The sequence below is a fragment of the Aplidium turbinatum genome, chromosome 17, assembly GCF_918807975.1.
Source record: "Aplidium turbinatum chromosome 17, kaAplTurb1.1, whole genome shotgun sequence".
Classification (NCBI taxonomy): Eukaryota; Metazoa; Chordata; class Ascidiacea; order Aplousobranchia; family Polyclinidae; genus Aplidium; species Aplidium turbinatum.
Genome location: NC_137488.1, coordinates 1,503,726 through 1,526,682, shown reverse-complemented (window position 1 = coordinate 1,526,682; position 22,957 = coordinate 1,503,726). Strand labels below are relative to the sequence as shown.

General features: G+C 39.1%; 2 protein-coding genes across 2 annotated transcripts; one reads left to right on the top strand and one right to left on the bottom strand.

Annotated features, from left to right (window-relative positions):
- Window positions 1–316: 316 nt before the first annotated feature.
- LOC145786836 (uncharacterized) lies at window positions 317–6,280 on the bottom strand. The gene is made up of 5 exons (XM_082598576.1): window positions 6,140–6,280; window positions 4,889–5,025; window positions 4,467–4,654; window positions 1,749–1,884; window positions 317–1,158 (listed from the first exon to the last, which is right to left on the bottom strand). Exons 1-5 carry the CDS (start codon window positions 6,190–6,192, stop codon window positions 383–385), a joined length of 1,290 nt encoding a protein of 429 aa, XP_082454702.1. The 5' UTR covers window positions 6,193–6,280; the 3' UTR covers window positions 317–382.
- A 4,977-nt stretch (window positions 6,281–11,257) lies between these two features.
- On the top strand, window positions 11,258–22,662 carry LOC145786326 (retinoid-inducible serine carboxypeptidase-like). Its single transcript, XM_082597964.1, has 12 exons — window positions 11,258–11,361; window positions 11,466–11,653; window positions 12,165–12,307; window positions 15,704–15,806; window positions 16,084–16,158; window positions 17,385–17,495; window positions 18,138–18,257; window positions 18,570–18,684; window positions 19,152–19,325; window positions 20,160–20,234; window positions 21,439–21,525; window positions 22,327–22,662. Exons 1-12 carry the CDS (start codon window positions 11,322–11,324, stop codon window positions 22,458–22,460), a joined length of 1,365 nt encoding a protein of 454 aa, XP_082454090.1. The 5' UTR covers window positions 11,258–11,321; the 3' UTR covers window positions 22,461–22,662.
- Window positions 22,663–22,957: the final 295 nt, after the last annotated feature.

Below are 22,957 nucleotides of genomic sequence, written 5' to 3'. Positions count from 1 at the left end.
CCATCCCTAGAAGTAGGGGGGATTTAGACCAAAAGTTTTACTTTGACCTCCTCAAATCTTGTTTGTTTCTTTTTAGTAGGGGCACCAAGTAGGCTTGGTGCACCCTGGGCACCAAGTAGGCTTGGTGCCCTCGCTAAAATAAGAAACAAACAAGATAGAAAATCTCTTTACCAGGCATCTAGTTGTATGTGTGTAATGATAGCAGGCGGCGTCTGCTCTAGCCTAGCCTACCTTAACATAAAGCTGTGAATGTCTCGAACGAAAACTTCTCTGTGTATGAAAGCTGTCTGAGTGGAAAGAAGTTGTAAGCTTGCCAAGTTGTTTAATATAGCTTAATTGACAAAGTCAGCGTTCATAACTGCTATGAAACTTTCTTATTCATTTATCGGGCTTCGTAAGTTGTCCAGGGCCCATTCAGTCGTTCTGACAATCCATTTAACTTCGGTGTCCATTTCGGTGGAGAGTAATCTTCTAGCGGATGCTTGTGTGCATGTTTGTCTACCATAACTGGCCGTGTGATGTCGCTATGGTGGCGTGGATTGAAGTTTTTGTGCTTCTTGACTTCAGTGAGGTTACTACGAAATATGGTTGGCTTCCGCTGGGCCTCCTTTGTCTTGTACAGTGAGGATCGTAATCGTGTCGTTATTGCCGACTTTTCCACCTCGAACGATAAGTTTGTGAACGGCTGGTGCCGCTTCACGCTGTAGTTGGAAATGAGGGCGGAGGCTACTGCTGCAGAGTCGAGATGTTGGGATTTCCGCCCTCTAGTGTTGAGCTGTCCCGTAACTTCTCCAACCAGAGTTTTGAGGAGTTCCGGTTTGATTGTGTTTGCCACTTTGCGGTCTGGTTGGGACCGGCCAAGCAGCTTCTCTGCCGCCGGCCTTCCTTCATGTTCGTCCCATTGCGTAGATCGTGACATCACACTGTTCAAGCGAGACCTGCTATCGTAGCTTCGCATTGTGTTTACGCTGGAAAGAGTTTCTCGTCCAGAGTTGACGGAAGGTAGTCTTGATGACATCACAGAAGACGACGTTGAAATCCTGGAATCCGATTTTCTACTCTTATGCGATCTGCGCGATGCTTTTGTCATAGACGAAACGACTTGTTTTCGCTTGCTCGACTTCTCAGTGGCAAGGCAACGACTTTGAGGTGACGTCACTGAAATAAAATACGTTTAAACGCAGTGACATTTTCAGAATTCAGATCAGTAGCACATATATGTTTTACACTTTACGTGGACTGTTGGAATGTTAATGAAATTCCCTTTTATTACAACCATCATATTGTTCCTAGGTTGATGATATATTTTATGAAGTTTATGAATTTGGTAATTTCTTTTAATATGTTGTCAACTCATTGAAATTCCGCATACTTCAAAGAAAGGTTTGCCAGGGCTGTATAGCCAGTTCGGCTGACTGGGGTAAGCAAGAAGCATAATTAGCTACAGGCCCTGTCAACCATTGGTCGAAAACGCTTTGTGATGCTGCGGCTGCATACATAATTTTAGGCGACTATAAAACTCTGAAGGTGTTACAGATGTATCGGATTTTTTTTCTTACTTCCTTGGTTAGTTTGGCATGAAGCACGTTGCAACTTTCGCATTCGGTCGCTTTCACTTGTTCTTAACTTCTATGCAGTGCATTCGGGTACGACGCTTGGAAGGACTCAGTTCGATACCTGTCCTTGTTTATCAGTCGTTTTGTTTATTCCAAACCAATTTACTCCCATGTCTTCTGAGTATAACTTACATGGTTCATGCTCTGGGATGGAATCGAGCGTCGTGCGCGATTGCTCCGACCTCGCGATTTGTCGCTTCTTGTCGCCTTGTTTCGACTCTTGTGTTGCAGCTGAACGAAACCTTGTTCTTGATGTTCTATCGCAAAACTGCAGAAAGTTTTTCAAGTAATTGAATAATTTGTTTCATTTACTTCGATTTTAAGTACACCTGTCTACACTCTACAAGTCTACAGCATGGTGTCCGACAAATTGTTCGTAAGCAATTGTTTGTACAGCAATTGTTCGAAATTAGTTCTTTGTAAAACAATTCTTCCTAAAGCATTTTTTCGTGCATGCAGTTAAAATTTGATGTATACGAAGAAATGCTTTACGAACAATTGTTTTACGAACAACTGCTTTACGAACAATTGCTTACGAACAATTTGCCTATAACCCTACAGCATGGCACTTTATGAATTTTCTATTTGTTTGCTATTATGATCATGAGCTCGGTTATTTCATTGACCTGCAAATGCGACAGAAACAAATTTCTGGCCGACTTTCCAACACCTGTCCTAAACTTTGAAATATCATATGAAAAAAAAAAAAGAATGAAATATAATTTTCATCTTTTTGGTCGATTTTACTCCAAGCTTATACGCTTTTTAGTCAAAGTTAATACATCAAGAATAATATACATCGTATGGCATATTATTACAAGGACCGTAATTAAACTATAAAATACAGTAGCCTAGTAGGCTAAATTCAGGGCCGTAGCAACAAAGAACGAGGCCCCCTTCGGACATAAGTCCGGGGCCCCTACAAACGCAGAAACTGGAATGTGGTATTCATTTTACGCAACATGCAGGATTCATATTATGTATACACAGTAGAGGGCACAGTTCCGCTAATTAGTGATGCTAACGCTGTGGTTGGCGGATTAGCATTTTCGCTAATATTTAGAAATTTTAGCGGACTCGTTAGCGAAATTAAATTTATTGGAAATCCGCTGATTTCTTTGTTGAAAGCTAACTTTTACATTAGCTGCGCCCACCACTGTGTATACATAGGTCTACAGCAGTGGTTCTTAACCTATGGGTAATTACCCACATGTGGGTAATTTCAGGATAGCAGGTGGGTAATCAGCTGAACCAAAATATTTAGAATTATAGATGTAACAAACAATGTCACAGCTGTAAGTGGTAAAGTTGTTTTATTACTTACACTTTTTTTGATGTTTTGAGTCCGTTCAAAACAACCAGTGATATTTTATTTTAATATGAAAATTTTCCCAGTGAAGAAGATGAAGATATCCAAGAAGGGTTTTTAGACATGATTTATGAGTCATCTGTCAAGGCTTCTTCTGAAGATAAAAGCTTGGGAAAATCCTGGGGAATGATGGGGAAAGTATATCTAAAAGTTGCGCAAAAAACCACTAACATTGTTGACTATGTTCCCTTCCACTTATCTCTGTGAATCAGCATTTTCAAGTGTTGTTGCTTTGAAATAAAAATCTGGAAACAAGCTTTTAGATCTGGAGTCAGATTTGCGTTGTGCAGTATCCAAAATCACACCCGATATTGCATCGATTGTACATAAAAAACAAGAGCAAATGTCTCACTGACACTATTGATGTCATTCTTTGCATTAAATGCTGTTTTTGTTGAATAACGCTCTTCTATATTTTTAATATGGCAAAATACCAAGATAGATAAAATTAGATTTTGGGTAATGAGACTTTGATCTGGACAGAAATGGGTAATAAGGGAAAAAAGGTTAAGAACCACTGGTCTACAGTGACAGTGTGGACATATATTCCATAATTATGCAAAGCGCTTCTTTCGAGCCTTGTTTTGCGCAAATTGTAATGGGTCATAGCCCAGGGATTTGGCAATCTTGTTTTCGATGGTAATTGCAAGAGCAGAAAGCCTGTCATCTGCCACGGTTAATCGCAGGATATTCTTGATCAGTTTCATTCTGTTGATGGTCCTTTCAGCACTCGCGACAGTAGGCCTAAGTAGTGTGGTCGGTCAGAAGAATTCTGGTGCAAATGCAAAGATTCGGATATATCTCCTGAAGGCTGTTCTTGTACGTTAAAAAAATGCTTGCCGTGACAAGTCCTCTCTCTTTCTCGATGACATAAATGAAACGATTCAATTTCATCATTCGTTCGTTGGCATCACTGTCTCCTATTTTTCTTTTAATTTTTTTGTAGTGATTGTCCAGTTCCACTGTCCGCCCCATTAGCTCAGTGGTTACGTGCCCGCTCAAGACTACGTGTTTTTTGAAAACAATCTGCTCAATACCAGTAAGCTCTGCTATTTCGCGTGCGTTTGTGACTACGTGGTTAGCCTAATCCTGTATTTCGATAGTCTTCCAAAAAATTCGGCGGAGGGGCCCTCATTCTTTGCGGGGCCCCCTCCGATCGGAGGGTTCGGAGAGCGGTTGCTACGCCTCTGGCTAAATTGTAGACCAGTGGTTCTTAACCATGTTTCAGAGGACGTTCGCTCCGAACCCTTGAAACAGCTTCGTCGAACCCCAGGGGTTCAATCGAACCTTGGTTAAGAACCACTGTTGTAGACTGACCGTTAAACTTTTAACCGGTCGCTTTACAAGCTAAAAATAACTCGAGTAAATCTATTGAGTTAACGGAGAGCATGGTCAAGTATTAGCCAAAAAGATTGGTTTACTACTGCGTTTCGTTCGGAAAGCATCAGGCACGTACAATATAGTAATCTAATCTAACTCACCTTTCTTGAAGTAACGTCAGAGATCACAGCAGCTGCTGACTTTCTGTTCCGTTCCACTGCGCTGGATGTCGATTTACTAGTGACGTCAGACGTTCTCGACGCATTTGCATTCCGGGCAGAACGGAGGTCGCTTCCCCAGCTTTGCTTTAAGTAGAGAAGGTTCCAGGCAAAATCTCTCTTGTGTGGATCTACAAAAGTTGAAAGCGGTGAGACCATTCTTGCCAGGCTCATTCTTTTGTGACGTATTGCTTTCACGTTTGCATAGAATAATGGTAGTTTTTCGTGATGGCGAATTGGCCGGGGGCCGGATAAGTTGGCTTTTATGAAAAAACATTCTTACGAAGTTAAGTTATAGAAAACACGTGCGCATTGGCTTCAAAACGGAATTTCGATATTGCAGTTAGTAGAGAGGAGTCACTCACACGAGTTCCCGTGGCCACCGCCGGTCAGGTCAGTATGCGGCAGAAGATGCTTCTCGTATGACGCAGTTTTGTTTCTCACTGGAACGTCTGTTTTGAGTCTACCAAATTTCTTCAATGTGTCGTAGTAGGAAGATGAGCTAAAAATAGAAGCATGAAATGTAGGCTACGTGTCTTTGTCTCAACTACACTTGTAAAAAAGTACTTTTATCAAACAGTAGTTTTTTTCCCTTGTGTCCTTATCCAATAACCAATATCTTCGCGATTTCACAAGCGCAGGCTAATCACTGATACAAATTGTCTAACAAAATAGAATAGATCAGCATTGACTTTTTTTTCTACAGCTTTCAAGAAGCATTGTAGTTGAGCAAAATAGTTGGAACGCCTGGTTAATCTAATCAAAAAATAAAGTGCCCAAAATGTAGAAACCAAACTCATGGTAAGCAAATGTTTCGAAAACTACACTGTCTTCATCTTCAGTGCTATAAATGTAATGCATGTAAAGATATAAATGTAAAGTATTCTAAATTTAGCACTACTCATAAAGATGGTGTCGTTTTCGAAACGTTTGCTGCCTCTTTAGCTCAGTGGTTAAGCGCCCGGCTCAAGATCACGCGGCGCTGGTTCGGTTCTTGGGGTGTGCGCTTGAGGAGCGCATTTCAAGACAGCTCTCCATTCAATGGCACCCACCGCACCCAGTGAATGGAATAAATCCCTGGCAACAACACTTCAATGATCGGACAAAAATTCACTCTGTCAATCTCCGAAACCGGCCATGCGTCAAGAGCCTCTGCAAGTATGCGAAGCTACCAGGAATGATCTATCAAAGAGTTTGTCAGTTCGAGGATAAAGATTCAAAACCAAGCCAACATGAGTTTAGTATCTACATTTCGGGCTCTTCCTCTTTTGCTACTTTGCGTATTTGAAATAGTAAATTATATCAAATGATGACAAGTAAAACAAAGCTCCTTGATAGCGGAATGTAAATTATCAAAGATCAAGGCAGCAAACTTCCTACCGATATTTTTAAATAGTAACATCCCACGAATCCATAGGTGGGTTCTACTAGGTTGTCAAAGCAACTTTCCGCTTTGAAGAGGGACAATGAGGAAACTTGTTATTTTGAATGCGAAGTTTAAATCGCTCGGAATAACCGAACTCCGAGTTACAAAAATTTGTACATGTTTGCAAACTCGACCTCAGTGTGAACTCTATGAGGTTACGGAAACAATATTGCTGCAGAAGTAATCTTACCGAAGTGGTCGGCTTGAATAGTCTTCTGTGATAGGTGGATTCAAATATACCATGATTAACAAAGCTGTAGAGTGTAGATATACAAACAAGCAACTAGGTACATATGCCTTGCAACTATTAAACGCACTTAATAGCCTTAATGTGCTTTTAATACAGTAATATGATGATTGATGATGTCATTTGCAGTGCCGGATTATGGGTATTGTAGACCCCAACTAAATCACTTTTTGGCGTATTTTTACAAGCGTTAAAACTTTTAAGACCTACTTTGGCTTCCGATGGAGGTATAAAACTTATTCAACTAAACCTCTAGCAAGCTGTTTGGCCGCTATTTATGTTAAAGTTAGGGGTGAGTTGAATGAAGACAACTACAGTATGTCACAATCATAAGAATGCAACACAGTTTCATTCTTGCTGCATGGTGTGTTGTCTGTAAAATTATACAGTGCAAGCTTGGCAATAAAGAATTATTTTTTAAACCTCTTGGAACGGAATTCTCATGGTGCAATAGTAGGACAGCAAGAAAGCACAGCAAGTTCAAAATATTTAACCTTTCTTCCATGAGTAACTTTCTGATTTTTGAAGGGCTAAATTTTCGTAGACCTAAAGCTTCAGATTGTTAACTTTATAGATAATCCGCCATTGGCTATGTTTGTAAAGATATACAATGATAACCAACGTTCTCTTTTAAGATAGACGTTATATAGGCTTATGAGGAAATACGTGTCACACGTTAGTAAAAATTGTCAACTGCATTGCCAAGTAATGAAAGCCCTGTTACGATACTCAAAAGGGCGCTGGTTCGACACCGCTCAAAAGCAAGTAGCTGTGTCTTTGGCAGGACACAGGCATGCCTGAAGGTGGACACGAAGATTGGCTTCCTTTCCATTCCGTCCACTTAATCTAAATCTTCATCCACCAGGCGCAAGCCTGGACACGACAAAAAAAAGTTAAAAGTCACACAACAAAAACCAGCAGCAAAATTATGAAACATCTTTTAAGCAACTGTTCGCTTTGATCAGTAAGAAAAACATACAGTATACTTAGCATCTTGATTCTTCAATCTACGTAAATTCCGAGCACTACCTTAGGCTATGAATTGGTAGGCTATGAAATTCTGATGTGAAAATAGTGAAATATAAAAATATAAATTTCTCAAAAAAGCAAATTTTTTCTATGAATTCTGTGTTTTGTTTCAACAATCTTCGCACTTTTGTGAGCCTCTCAATTTGTCTCTCAATGTAAGTCTCTCGACATTCCTCAATATCTAAGGTTTGTTACGGCTGTTATTAGGCTACGTTCGTTAATGTTCCTAGAAACAAAATACGCTTTTTAGTTTAAAGCTTTTGTTGATAATTATATGATCATATTGTGCAGAAGAATAAATTAGTTTTCGCGAGATCTCACACAGTAAACACAACCATGATTGTTTCAATAATGAAAAGGCTTTCTATCATGTCGAACCAAGACAATGAAAGTTCGAACCAAACGTCTCATGGCATCAAATCAACTTTAAACACTTTTATTCTGCATCTCAAAATAAAAATATTTTTTAATATCAAACGTTTGGTATGGTACAGCTAAGATTTTAGAGGTTTTTGAGCATTTAAAGAGACAACAATCTTGAGCAGAGATTACTTTAAACGTGGCCATAATGATTTGTTAGAAATTATTGAGATTTTCTTTTTCCATTGCAACAAAATGGCATTTACAAGCGATATTCATAGATCTTTTGATTTGAAAGATTTCTCAAACATATCTGACAATAGAAAGCAAACAAATGTCAGTGACACTGCTGCTGCCAGGTAAGTGATTGATCGCCGAACACCGAACCATTGCATTGGGAAGTTGTTATTTTACGCGTAACGTTGAAAGTATCTCTCTCTGGTAAACCACTTCTCACTGAAAAGACAAGACCGCTGCCGCCTCTCCAGATCACCAAATAGAAGTACACAAAACATTTCATTGTTGATATCTTGTACAGGATCTGCATTCCACATATTTACTTTTACCAAGAATTTCAGATTTTCACTCCAGTCCGACTCCAACCGAAACCAGAGTTTGGCTTCCGACTCCTTTGCAATTATTCCGTCATAACTTGGAATTAGACTAACGTGGTGGTAGCGTCCATGTGTTGTTACCATTGCTAGTCCACGGCAACGTATTTTTTACAGTATTCCACCACTACATTCCTTTCACCATTTCTGAAGCATCTTCCCGATTGCATGCTGATGGTATCACCAACAAACTAAGGTTTATTAACAAGCTGCAAAGCTTCAGCCCTGCTTCAGCCTTAAACATATGTTTAAACAACGTTGTGGTGACGTCTAGTGACGGGAGTTTGACAGGAATCTGTTTTAAATTACCGATACGTAGCTCTCTTGGGTTATTCTGTTTCCCACTTGTGGAAATCATGAAAATGGGTGACCGCCAAATAATTCAAAAAAAAAAATTATAAAGTGTTTTAAAGTGAAGCGTAGCACGACACGAAAAGCCAAAAATGCTGCTTTGAATGAAATCTGGTGGACAGTACGAAATTGTTAATATTAGCAATAACATTTTGATAGAAAGTGGTCACTTCAGACAAACTTTAAGCTATTAATCATTACAAATGTGTCGGCACCGGCTGTGCATTCAGGGATTTCAAACAGAGGTGAGCTTCTAAATAATGTTTCATAGTAGGCTACAGAGTATAAACATTTCGCTTTTATGAACTCTGACATTTGTTTCTTCTGGTTATCGTTTCTACCCAGACGTAACCTCGGCAGCTTTGACGCAACCCTTCCTAAGCTGGTGCTAAGCATAACCATGTTTCTTATCATGCGTAAAGAACTCTACCCTGTGATGGCACCAACTCCACTTCCCGCACTTTTCACACAACAGCAGACTATATTAAGAGTGATGACTGGATAGTTTACAAAATATCAAGCGATATGTTGTCAACACGTCAAGTAACAATACCACTACACAGAAAAGGCGGTATTCCATTCATTCCCATTGTCTGGCTTTGTTTGCAGCTTATGGCAACGAAAGAGATCAAATTTCTAAAACTAGTCAACTTCAGTTTCCATGTTTCTATTTTTCGTTGATGTAATGTTGAATAAAGAGCGATTCCCGCTACAAACAGTCGCCTACTCGCAATTGATTTCATTTTCAATAGAATCATAGACATTTTAATTTGATTTTATCAAAATTTGATGAATTACTTTCAAACACCACAAATTAATTTGCTACAATGGCCATGATAGTCTGTTGTATTTCTTAATGAAAGCAATTTAAATATTTCATTGCTTAGGACAGACCTGGCCCATCTCTGACTCGCGAGCAGCATGCGACTCTTTTCTGGGTTTGCTCTTACGCTCAGTATTACTCGTCTAAGTCGACATCGGCTTAGTAACGCATTTTAAAAACGTTGCTGAATTTTGAAGGTTTCGACTCAGATCTTTAATTTCTGTAAATTCAAGTCATCAGAATCTTTGACAACGTGATTGCGTGGAAAATATTGGGCGATCGCAGAGAAGACGGCAGCCACCCCAGCGTCACTAGTGGGTTACTATTTATTGAGGAGGTGTTGTTAATTTTAGTCACATCACGTTTAAGCAGTTTCCTCTTCATCTGCGTTTATTCAGATTACGTTCTGGTACGTTGCTGCGTTCCAACTATCGTTTCATTTTCTTTGGTTACACTTTTATCGGTGTTTTCAGCGCAATTTATATTTCCTCAGCGGTTTCAACGAAATCCTTCACTTCTCGGGTTGCAATAGAGTGGTAACCACAAGGTTGGCATAAGTTGTATGACTCTGATTGTATGAGGCAAGCACACAGCGGATACTAACGCGTCCAAATTTGTTCATATCTGCCTCGGGGAAACTCCCGTTCTCGAAGCCGTCCTCCTCGAGGCAGCTCAAAAAAGTGGTAATCTAGGCCGCTGGAATTATATTCTTCAAGATTTGAAGTCTGCTCCTCCCAGTAGCCACTTCTAAAAACAAATATTCCAGGATGTTTCACTTTTATGACGTCATAAACGTGGTTGGCAAATCTGAAATCGGGCTAAAATCGTGAGTGCAGTAGTTGTCACGTATATCACCGAACTTTCTAAAAGATTAAATAGCAGTGCACAGTTTGTCTAGCGGTAATTGGTACCGTATTTGAAACAAAACTCAAACCTGCCGTTAGTTGTGACGCAGGTTTAGATCTAGCGATTTATGATCAGGGTGCAAGCGTTAGGAAGTATAGAGCTGCAGTATGGCGTTTATTATATTTTCAGTTTGTCTTGGATGCCAGGATGTTGTTTGGGTTTGAACGTTAGAAAGACGTCATGTAATTTCATTCCCATGTCATGATTTATTGTTTGTCTGCTGTAAATGACTAAATCCAACTTCAAATAGGCTAAAAAAATCAGAGTTATTGAAATGCTTAACTGACCACTTGTCGTTCAATATTTGCACAACTTATTCAGCTTTTCTTTGTCGACGTCTGTGAACAATATGGCAATGTGAAAACATGGGCTGCCATTCTTACCAAAGGGAATATTACAGCAAGACAGTACAATAGCAGATATAAAAACGAAAATCGTAGACATAAACATTTCAAGAACTGGCAGTGCAGTAGGTGAGTCTCGATGGGACAAGACATGTATGAAGCATGCTCTTCGAATATTGTTGTGTCGCCCCTCGACAAATGCAAAAATAAAAAAACATGTCACTTATATGCTATGTCACTTATGTCACTAGATATTCTAAATGTGGTCACATGACCAGGAAGTCCTCAATACAGAAAGTCAGCTATCGTTGAAAACTGTGCAAATCTGAATTTATGGTAAAGGTCATTTGTATTCAAGTGCTTCCTGCACGATCGCTGACTTCGGTTTTCTAGCTCGAGCTAATCAAATATTTGCAAGATCAGCTCATCTTCTCTTGGTAATTAACAACTTGTTCATAAAGACTGCAATAACAAACGATGCTGACAGTAAGATAAAACACGATTGCTCTGAGACAACTTTGCTTAGATGAACAACCAGTCACGACAAGTCACTTGTCAATGTATCGAGCAGCTATGTTCTGTAGATTAATTCAACAATTAATTATTAATACTTATTAATATGCTAATGTTCATTTGCAGATTATAGTATTTGTAGCCCTTTAACAACTCACAAAAGGCTTTAGTATTTAGACCATCTAACCATGATGAAGCTTGCCGTGGGGGTTTTCCTTCTTCTGGTCGGTGAGTTGGACCGAAGTGCCATTGTCTTTTTCGATACAGCAGTAACTTTATGTTTGAAATATTGTATGGTTGATATAAAGTTCATCATTGTCAGCTTTTTGCAGCAACAACATGCGGAAATGTACTGAAGATGAACAGGGCAAGCAGTCTTGACAGCGTGAAGTCGGACTGGGGTTACGTGACAGTCCGCAATGACGCCCACATGTTCTGGTGGCTCTTCTTCCAGGACTCATCCTACCAACCCTCCTTCCTCTCTTCCCTTGATCCTGTTCCTGTTGTCGTCTGGCTGCAGGTTCGAAATTTCGAGTTGGCATGACGTCATCAAATCAAGTTGTAATCTAACAAGATGTTGCAATTACCGGCAGCCCTGATACCCAGATTGATCCCCTTTTGATTCCACGAATCCTTGAACAGGATGTTCATATGTGTGAACAAAACTTTTAGCCCTGATAGCTCAGTAGCTAAACGATCTTTGCGAACTAAGAAGGGCCAAGACAACGCAGTTTTGCTTCAATTTTCGATCTATGCGCTCAAACAACGCACGTTCAGGACTGCTCTTTATCAGTGGCACCTAGTGCATGTAATATTTCACAAACGATATTTTGATAAGAATGTCAAACTGTCTGCAATTGCTACCAATGCTGGAAAACGATATTTTGATTAAAACGTTTTTATTTTTGTATTGTAATGATGTGATGACGAGATGAATAACAAAGCACAAATTTTTGCGATGAACAATGTTCTGGAAGGTCAGACGAGAGATGTAGATTGTTGAACAAATTAGTTTAATTCTTCTCCACCAGGGTGGTCCAGGAGCATCCGGAACTGGTTACGGAAATTTCGAAGAATGCGGTCCCCTCGATATCGACATGAACCGTCGCGACACCTCGTGGACAGGTCTTGCTCACGTGATCTTTGTCGACAATCCTGTGGGGTCAGGTTACAGGTCCGAAAATATGAGTGCTTGCAACGGTCTTTAGCTTGGTTCAGTCAAAAATTTGTCTTGCAAGCCAGCTCATTTTCTTTCTTGCGCTTATGTTGAGCAATCACTCCCCTCCCTTCACATCGATGATGCTAAAATAACAATATTTATTTACTTCGTTTTTTTAACAATATATTTAACAAACAAGACCTGTTTAATTTGATTTGAATGAAAGTTAGAGCAATTAGATCTAGACCTAGGTAACTGATGACTAAATTTCAAATTCTTTGCTTCAACCTTTCTTGCTCCGCAACACGGTTTCTAATTAATATGAACAAGAAAAACTGCCCACCAAAATTTTTGTAAAGTCAGAATTAACAAAAGTCAAAACCAGTTTGATGGTAGAAGCGTGTGGACTTTTTGGGTTAATTGTAATCTCTTTGATTTTTCTCAGTGTTCATTGCCACTAGGTCATCTCTAACTTGCACTTGGATGAAGAAGAAGATGCTTTCTTACAGCTAACTACTGAGATGCTAAACATGGAATATCTGCTCATGCACTATAGGGTCTCAGCTCTCCGCACGCTCTAAGGGGCGCAATAAGTAGTCACGTGATAAAGCCAACCAATTGAAATGATTTAATTAACATGTCGGAGTAAGTTTGTTATCGGAGATACATTTCTGGTTGAAATTTCAACTTTCTGCTTAAACTTCCGCAGATATGTACAAAATAAAGTCTCTCTCAGCAAAACATCAGAAGGTTTTGATTAAAAGTTGTGTAAGCAGCCAGATGCCTTTATCACAGTGGATAAGCGTGTTCATTTGGAGGAGGCTTGTAGGGTGCAGAGTGAATTAGTTTATGAAGACCGGGTTGATCGTGTGCACGACAAGTTGTCCCATGACGTGTGTGGCATGCATATAGGGTGGGCCGTTTTTGACTTTTTTTCGAAATTCAAAAACGGCTAGTCATAAAAAGTGGCACATGCATGAAAAAATTACGTGTGCAAAATTTTGTCAGTTTGGAGGTGCATCTTTTGCCCCCGCAGGGGGGTCAAACTTTCAATTTTTTGAATAAAAAGGGGAAATTTCACTTTCCGTTTTAACATAATTTTTTTTATAATTTTTTTACTGGCTAGTTGTAAATTGTAAGTGGGATGTACCCAGAACTTTCTTATGTCAAGGCATGTTCGAATCTTAAGGTTTACTGCTCCCGCATCGACGACCAAAATGCTGAATTTTCACCAATTTGAAATGCTATTTTGTCATTGCTCAATAAACAAACTTGTCCACTAACTTTGCAGGATGATACGAACTGACAAACTATAAGACGTAGCCGTATGTCGTAAATAAAGCATTTAAAGCAGCAGTTTCCAACCTTTTAGGACACATTTCTCGCCTAAACTAAAAGCAATAGTAGCCTACGTTTGATCAGTTGCAGCTATAAAACTCAACCTATAATTTACTTCAGAATAAAAGCAATATGATCTGCAGGTTCCGTAAATGGAATGTACTATACAGTTCCACGTGAATTGTTATCATGATTTTGTTTACACAAATTTGTCATTTACAAACATTTACAAATGTTTTCAGGATGGGCATAAAACGCATTCCTCTATATTACTTTGTTGAGGATATTGGGGGTTTTTTCGATAGCTTCTGAGCAGAGTGTAGAATTTTAAAGAAATTTTTTTGGCCATTAGTGAAATTGCTTTCCTTTATAATGGCAAACCATACTAGAATATAAACATTCATAATATAGTCCACACGTTCCACCAATACAGCTGACGCGTTAGATGCAACATATAAACGTAGAATTCTATTGGCAGTGTTCAACCATCTTGAGTGGTTCATCATACCTGGACTCCTATATGCGAAATGAATTGATATATCTCCAATTTTCACTGCTCTGTGCATGTGTAGAAGATATTTGCGGTCAGTGCTGAGGTCATTTTCATCAATTTCAATCTCTGGTGCAGGAACTGCTTTATATTTTACAACATCTAGTTGTGCGACAGTGGCTAGCTGCTTCATAATGGGCCAAGTAAAGCTATCAGGTCTGCTAGTATTGCCATATCTTTTATAAGATGCCTAAGAGGCAATTCATTACTATGGAGTAGGCATATTAACCATTTGAAGTGGACTTTGGAAATGATCTTCCAGGAGCTTTATCACGACGCCTTTTTGACCTGTGTTTATTGCGGTTGCATCGCATCCAATTGCCATTACATTATCGTAGCTAATTTTCTTGGATCCAAGATATTCAAGAATCCCGGTAGCTATTGACACATTAGATCAGTTGGCTGCAGTAAAATGACCAATGAAATGATAACTTGGCTCCTCAAGAAAAGTAATGTGTTCTTCAACTGCGAAATGCTTTCGAAGTCGCCCAGCAATTTCATTTTGTTTGATGGTTTAATCTTTTTGGCCATCAAAATATATGCTTTGCAAATTTATGCACATGATAGGCCTACTTTCCATTTAAGTTGTAAACCTCATTTTTTTCTCGCTCTTCTCACTTTGCTTTTATCTATGACTGATTGAGATTCGCTATCCGTTACAACTCCTGCATCTTGTAAAAATGATGAAGCAATAAGTGCTGCAGACCTATCTGAAATACCAGTACGATCGCATGATTCAGCAAATACTAGCCCTACTAAATTGGAAGTAACCTTGCTTTTTCTGGGGTTTTCCGAAGCAAAACTGGGTTGATAATCAAAATCTTCGCAGCGTTCTTCATTGGATGACAAAGTTTCTGAGCTTGAATAAGTTAAAGATGTTTTAACCAAAGCGCTGCTTGTGCCTGCTCCTGGGTCTTCACGTAAAGAACGGAATTGTTCTGATCTTGTGACTCTCCTCAGAAAACGTTTAAAATTAGATTTTGTGGGCGATTTATCATGTTTATCAATCACCATTATGCGAGTTGTTGTTTGATCAAGAAAGAACTGTTGTTCTGTAACAGGGACACGATTTTCCTGCGGGCAAGTACATTGCAGAAAATTGGAACACTTAGGCTACAACAACCGATTTCAAATATTTTTACTTTGCAGATTCTTTCATTTGGTCCAAATTTTACTGAAATTTAGGCCCACCTCTAGAATTTAACTTCAAAGGGTTATTCATTTTTTTGTAACTCTTTATCATAAATATGTACTGATGTTCGTACCTCATTCGTATCATCCTGCAAAGTTAATGATCAGAACATAAATGAGCGTACAGCGTTAACACCATCTCGCCCTTTTGCGACAAGTTTGTTTATTGAGCAATGACAAAATAGCATATCTCAAATTGGTGAAAATTCAGCATTTTGGTCGTCGATGCGGGGGCAGTAAACCTTAAGCTTCGAACATGCCTTGACATAGGAAAGTTCTGGGTACATCCCACTATAAATGGTGGCCTAACTATAAAGTTTTTTTTTCAACAGTTATGTCACAAACTCCAATGCCTACACCACTGACGTCCAACAAATTGCTACCGACATGGTTGCACTGCTCAAAGGATTCTACAACAAGCATCCCGAGCTTGAGGTAAGTCTCGTAAGTTTCTGTGGGGGCACACTGCATTATTTCAGGGATTGATTTACAGATTAAGAACATGCGGAGGTTTTGGTGATTGTCTCTTCTTGCTTTATCGACGACTTGGTATAAACTTTGCATGAAAGTTGAAGGCGATATGTATTCTGTGCAAATTAATACAGAACAGAGATCGGGATTTGCTGCTGGTTATGTTTCATTGCATAATTATTGTTAAATGATCCGTTGAATATGCGCCGCCAATTAAACGGCTAACTTCATTGTTTTGCAGTCTAATCCTTTCTACATATTCTGCGAGTCATACGGTGGCAAAATGGCTGCTGCTACAGCGCTTGAGATTAGCAAGGTGGGGGAAATCGATACTTTACGTTGTTCATGTTTTGAAAGTCAATAAAACGACAAAGTTTGCAGACAAGTCAACCGTTGCTATGCTATTCAGAGCATTATGGTGGTTTTTTGGGTTCATGTCTGCGCAAAGTGATTTGATGAAACATTTTCAAGAAACATTCCAAAACATATTTCATGTTAATTTTGATATTGCAAATCTTTATCAGTCTGCAAATGTAGGCACCATGCTAAAATTATTTTACTCTGTAAAGGTAAAACCTTTTTTGTCAAGTAGTAGAATAGTGAATAGATAAAAGCTTTGGTAGAGAATTTGCTTTATTGAACCATAGACAGACAAAGCAAAGTCACTTTGTCAGGTATGGTTCAGTATTTGACTAAATTATTTCACACCTTCCATTTTACAGAACAGACAAAACAAAGTCACTACAACGGGTTCAATATGTTTTATAACACAAACAGACAATCAAAATAACACAAAGAGACCTAACATAATCAAAATAAACTCAAACGTTTTCGACACGTACTTGTGTCCTCATCAGGAATTACTTAATTACTCCGAAATCCAGAGTGTTGTTGCAGTTATAGTGCATAGTCAGATTTATCTTACAATTTTCATTTTATGTATTGCAGATTTAAAGTAATTCCTGATGAGGACACAAGTTCGTGTCGAAAACGTTTGAGTTTATTTTAATTATGTTAGGTCTTTTTGTGTTATAAAACATGTTGAACCCGTTGTAGTGACTTTGTTTTGTCTGTTCTGTAGAATGGAAGGTGTGAAATAATTTAGTCAAAATTACTGAACCTTATTAGGCCTAGCCTACGACATCTAAGGAAAACGTGTCGTTTTGGAGATTGCCGGTGCCTATCAGATGCTGGGAATTGTATTGTACTCTACCTATCTGATCACTAACAGTGATCTTTCAAGGTTTATAATAATTCCTTAGACAAAGTGGTGCACCTTTTCAATGATATGGCAGACCCGGCTCGTTTTAGTTTGAAGCTCAGTGTTTCCGGTCTGGGTAATAAACTTTCATAGAACAATTTTGTTACGATACTGGGCGGCACTGGCGCAACACACTGCACTACAACTGCTCATCTGCATGAATGACTTGCTTGCAAGTTCTCTTTGTGTTTGTATTAACCCGTTGTCAATTGCACCATGTTTATGAAGCAACAAGTACGAACCACTACCAATGATTGCACTGATGTTCATTTGTGTCGCAGGAAGTTGAGGCAGGGACAATGAACATTAACTTGCAAGGAGTGGGGTTAGGCGACTCATGGATCTCACCCATGGATTCGGTCAACACATGGGGCGAATACCTTTACCAGACAGTAAGTAGATTAATATATATAAAGCAACATAATTGCTTAACTGCAAATGATGTTTTATTAAGGAATTTTAATCACTGGTAGCATGCAAGGTCATGCAAAGTCACTTCCAGTTTTGACAATCCTTATCGTCATGCACACAAGTGCTCAAACAACAAGAAGTATGTGCAGCTGCAATCGTCACCGGCTCTCCCGCTTTGTTTGAGTGGAAAAAAAATTAACTTCTCTTATCGAGTATAAACATTTGTTCAAATATTACTTCCCATGATTCGTGGAAATTGGTTTTTCTTTAGCTGATTCATCAGTTCCAGGTGATGTTTGCTTTTGTCAATTATTTATCAGAGCCATCACCTACCGAACATCTCAAAACAAAATCAATCAACTCATTGTCATCGAAACAAGTGATGACATCGACTTATCGTCTGGGGTTGTAATCTTGCGATTTCATAGGCGATCCCATCCTGACAAGAACTATTAAGCCAGTTGAATCGCACAAAAGTTTACAAGCCACGTCGAATATTTTTTTAATTTGTTGCCGGCATACAAAGTTACTTCCACAAAATCATATTTCCTACATTACCTTCTTCGTTCCAATTTGAAAGCCAATGCGTTATCACCCAAAGATGCTCTTGCTGATGTTTACAGGGATTGCTGGACGACCCAGGACTAACAGCGGTCAACAACGCGGCCCAGGCGACCCAGGCGGCCGTCGATGCTGGTGACTGGTCCCGCGCGACCAACCTGTGGAGTTTAACAGAATCTGTGGTAAGGTATAGCAGCGCCTCCTAGCGGCTGTTAGAAGCTGGTCCAAAGTGTGGAATCCCAATCGCTGTCATCTGTAAAGTAGCCATTTCATTTGTCTAGATTGAGCAGCAGACAAACAGTTACAAGTATGCAAGCTACGCGATGTTTTGAAGAATAATGTCTTTGCCTTACAGAGCTATTGGTAAAGTGGAAACGCAATATCTTGATGACTAAACGTTTGTTTAAAAAACTTCTGCTAAGTTTTCTGTCTGTGATAATTTCGTCCATCGGCCGTCGGTATCTTTTTAAAGATTACCAACAATACTGTTCTAGATCTCGCGCCATACTGACAACGTGGACTTCTACAACATTCTGTTTCCCCATCATGCTAGCCTTGAGTACAGAATAAAGAAAGTCAACAACAGCAGGAAAGTTCCAGAAGATCTTGGTAAGAATTCCTTCATTTATGCTGAAGAAATGCCCATCGCCAAGTGCTGAAACACAGACACAAGTCATAGTTAATGTACCCAACTGAAACTGCCGCGATGGGTTGGATAACGCTGAAAGCTGAACATGTAAAAGTTTGCAAAAAAAAATATCTTTTTTCATGCTGCGGTACTTGTTGTGGTGAACACTGAACAACTGCACTGTACGATCCTGATGCACGGCGGCTGCCACAGTAACACAATAATAAACTTTTCACACTTTCTTCACAATGTAAATACTAACGATCTGTTTTAGCCTGATGCTGCGAGTTCACTGTGGTAATAGCGAATTGTAGCCTACTACCTTTCGGAACACTGTTCCCGAGTCATGTGCTATGATGATCTATGAATTTTAATACATTAATTCTGTATTTTTTTTTTAAATTTTGCTTGAATTTTACTTTAACCTGTTTAATGTTATGCATTGAAGTGACTGGCTATGCACTCAATGTTGATACCTACCAAACTGACCCCCTGGATGCTCTGATGAACGGGGAGGTGAAGTCATACCTTGGAATTCCTGCAGCGGTGACTTGGGGAGGTCAATCCAATGCAGTTTTCAATGCTCAGTCTGGAGATTTCATGAAGCCAGTCATTGATATAGGTTTGTGCAGGAAGTGACGTTTATGCTTGGCAATTTTCTCATCTCAATGCGTCAAGTTTACACTTGAAGCTTTAACCTTTATTTCGAAATATTATAAAAGCGAAACTAAAACATGCATGAAGCAACAGTCATACAAGCTTTGTATATTTTTATGGTTGAAAACTTATTCAACTTGTAACATCGGCCTTGCTGTGATTTCCTAAAAACTCCAAGCCACACACTCGATCGTCACACCTCATCTCAGGGCACAGGTGTTGCCAGATGCCCAGCAATTATTTGCTAGGATGTAACAGCTGTAATGTTTTCTAACCTAATCGTATGATATACCATGTCATGACGTGAAGTGATTATTGATCTTAATAAGTAGATGATAATAACCATGTTTAGTGCATATGCGTACTATAGATGTGATATATTTGTGGCCTTCCATCAGGTTTTGCATAAACGACTCCGCACATTTCCACCGAAGCAACAAAATAATTGGATATTTCTATGCGACCTGATCCAGTTACCCTGAGACCTTAGCCTCAGACTGAGAGGATCTTTTAGGAATCTTATTTCTGGCAATTTCGCAGACATACAGAGGCTTTGGACCACTGACGCAGGCCCTGTCACCGAGATTGACAGAGTGAAGCTCTACTTGGTGTTAAATTGTTGTAAAATATTCAAAGAGATCGTTGCTTGATCATCCAATTTCTTTGTTTACAAAGTTGAAGACTAAAACTTTCTTCACTAAGTTAACTGTTTCCATGTTTTTTATTTCGAAAAAGTGATGTTTCTCTAATGAACGCTTCATATCAACAGAACATAATTACAATTCTTATTGTCTTACAGTGGATCAGCTCATTGAGACGGGAATTAAAGTTGTGGTTTACAATGGCCACCTTGATCTTATCGTGGACACACCAGGTACTTCTGACATATCATGCATTGCGATTGAAAAGCGTTGCAAAGTTTGGATTATTACTCAGGAACGAAATGCAATAGTCGTTTCAAACTCTTAACCCGTGCGTAATTAATTTTTCGAAACTCTCCTTACTGTGCGTATTTAATTTGATCACTCGCAGTATTTTTCGTCGCATTATTGCTTGCTAGGATATTGAGGAACCCCCATGACGTAGCACAATACGCTTTTGTTCAATTTTTTTTTGTGTCTATTGCTTTACCTTTTCATGGACTATTGCGGAGAAGTCTCCGGCTGGACTATTGTTTTCTGGTGTAATCGCATTACTCTCAAGTGATTATACCTTTCACCATTGTGAAATTATTCAACTAGTTGTTTATTAGGCTATACGAAGAAAACCAATACATCAGTCCACAGAACAGAATAGGTTCTAAGCATTTATATGATACTAAACAAAGTAGGCTACACGTAAGTTTACCTTGGAAATATTCAAACTGTATCATTTTCTGACGCTTGTTCTAACATTAGCAGCAACACAAAACCTTATTGTTTTGTTGACTATGTGTTACAAAATATGTTTTCGAACACAACAAAATATTTCTGAAAATGTTTGCAACATAAAATCAAAATGACTTCACACTGACTGAACGCGCATGATGTGGTTCGAATTTTATACACCAGAAGGAAACCATTTCAGAAAAAAAAACACTTTTGTGATGAAATTTTTTTATTCTTGCAATGGTGGTTATATTGTAGGTGAGTGCAGAAGCTACCTAATATTGTAATAGAGTGATTTAGGGATTAATGATTTCCGTCAGGCTGCAATCGTTATTGTAATGTAAATAATGCATCTATGTTCTTCACACGTCATAATTGCGCCTTACAGACAAAGCGAAATTAAAAGTGCCACGAATAACTGCGATCACGAAAACGACAATTGTCGTCTTACGCACAGCAAGAGCGACTGTCTCGGACGACAATTGTCGTCATACGCACTTAACAGGTCAATCACGCAGTGGCTCCCTGGTTTCAGTATCTGTAAGACCAACATCAAAATTGCAATTTTATTTTGGACTAGCCATTTTTTTCGATGTTTCAGTACAGTAGTAGCCTACCAGTATGAGAAGCGTAAGATACCAGTAAGAGAGCCGTGGTCATGTTTTTAAAGTCAATGTACATCAATGAATTTATATTATGTCAATATCTCAGGTCAGGAGTTGTGGATGAAGAAAATGAGTTGGAACCAATTAGACACCTTCATGGCGAAGGATTGGACGCCAAGATTCTATACTAAAGGTAGGTAGCTTTCTCTCTCGTGGGAACTTAACGCAACCACCAGTGGGAAACTCATTTGTTGCACCTCGTTGGGATCTTGCTCTGTGATGCCTCGTTGCTGGGATCTTGCTCTATGATGGTGGTTATGTGTGCCGATGCAGCTCGCTTATGGTCTTGAAACAAATTAGTTTTGTTTTTTGCTTTAAAATTGACTTATCACATCATTCCGTAGAAGTTTTGTTGTGGTTCTCATAGAAACGGTTTTGAAACTGAATTCGAATTTACCATCGTTTTGTTGCTTCTTTATGTAATGTTTTGTCGTTACACGCAGGTTTCGTTTTGTCAGCAGGTTTCCAACAGACACGAAAAATGGCAAAACGTGCATGAATAGTTGGTTAGGTAGAGATGTCCACCAGTAATGGTATCAGCTCATATCAGCTCATATGACAACAATTATTGCCTAACATCCCTTCATAAGCTTCATTTTGAAATTCTTGACAAATATCAGCAAGCAACTGCAAATGTGAAAAAATAAATTGTTGATTGATACATTAACATAACATGAGCACTTCTGTTGGAGAGCTGGCGAGTAAGCTACTCGTGGTCACCCTTGCCTTGTACATTAGAAACATCAGAAATGGCAAATTTCGTGTCTGTGAAACAATAACATTGACTAAATCTCGCAATCATGACATAACCATGAGAGCTCCACATACAAACAGCTGACATAATTCGTTTCGAAACATCATTCTCGTTTTCTGAACATCAGATGTCACCTGCTGTTCTTACGCGCGAACTAAGTTCTCGACGGTTTTTCCGCAGGTGTTGACACAGGAGGCTACTCTAAAAAAGTTGATAACTTTGAGTTCTGGTGGGTGCTCAACGCAGGACACATGGTGCCAGCCGATGTTGGAGAGTTCATGCTCTACCTCATGCATGACGTCATCACTGCTTAAAGGAGCTCCATCGGTGATACCCCACTGACATGCAAAAGAAAATTAATTTCAATTTCAAAGACACTGCAATTTGCTCTCTGATTTGTGATAACGCATTGTGGAAATGTTTATAATTATATTGTTGTTTCGACTCCATGAGGAATAAGTATTTTCTATCCTGCAATGAAGTTGCATATCTCTTCAGTAAAGTCATTGACATTGATGTGGTTTCGTTTTTGCTCCGTGCTGAATGATTGGTTGAAAACAGATCCGCAGACAGACCTACTTACTCTGGAATGCAATTACCTAGTTTCTATTGGTCCAAGAGTGGCCAGGGTGGCCCAAGACTGCGAGCATGAAGGACCACATTGAAGTTTGTGAAAAATTATATGAGCCGCATAAAAAATGATTTTCAGCTTGTTTGCGACACAAAAAAAATGGTTTTCAAAAAGGATAGCCAACAATACAAAAATAACAAAACAAAATAACAAACAAAAAACAAGTTCTTGCTTTTGGTT

Coding starts and splice junctions, on each gene's coding strand:
- LOC145786326 (XM_082597964.1), top strand. CDS start 11,322: ATGATGAAGCTTGCCGTGGGGGTTTTCCTTCTTCTGGTCG. Junction 12,308..15,703: donor CCTGTGGGGTCAGGTTACAG/GTCCGAAAATAT, acceptor TTTTTTCAACAG/TTATGTCACAAACTCCAATG. Junction 15,807..16,083: donor ACAAGCATCCCGAGCTTGAG/GTAAGTCTCGTA, acceptor ATTGTTTTGCAG/TCTAATCCTTTCTACATATT.
- LOC145786836 (XM_082598576.1), bottom strand. CDS start 6,192: ATGGTATATTTGAATCCACCTATCACAGAAGACTATTCAAGCCGACCA. Junction 1,885..4,466: donor CTGACGTTACTTCAAGAAAG/GTGAGTTAGATT, acceptor AACTTTCTGCAG/TTTTGCGATAGAACATCAAG. Junction 1,159..1,748: donor CATCCCAGAGCATGAACCAT/GTAAGTTATACT, acceptor ATTTTATTTCAG/TGACGTCACCTCAAAGTCGT.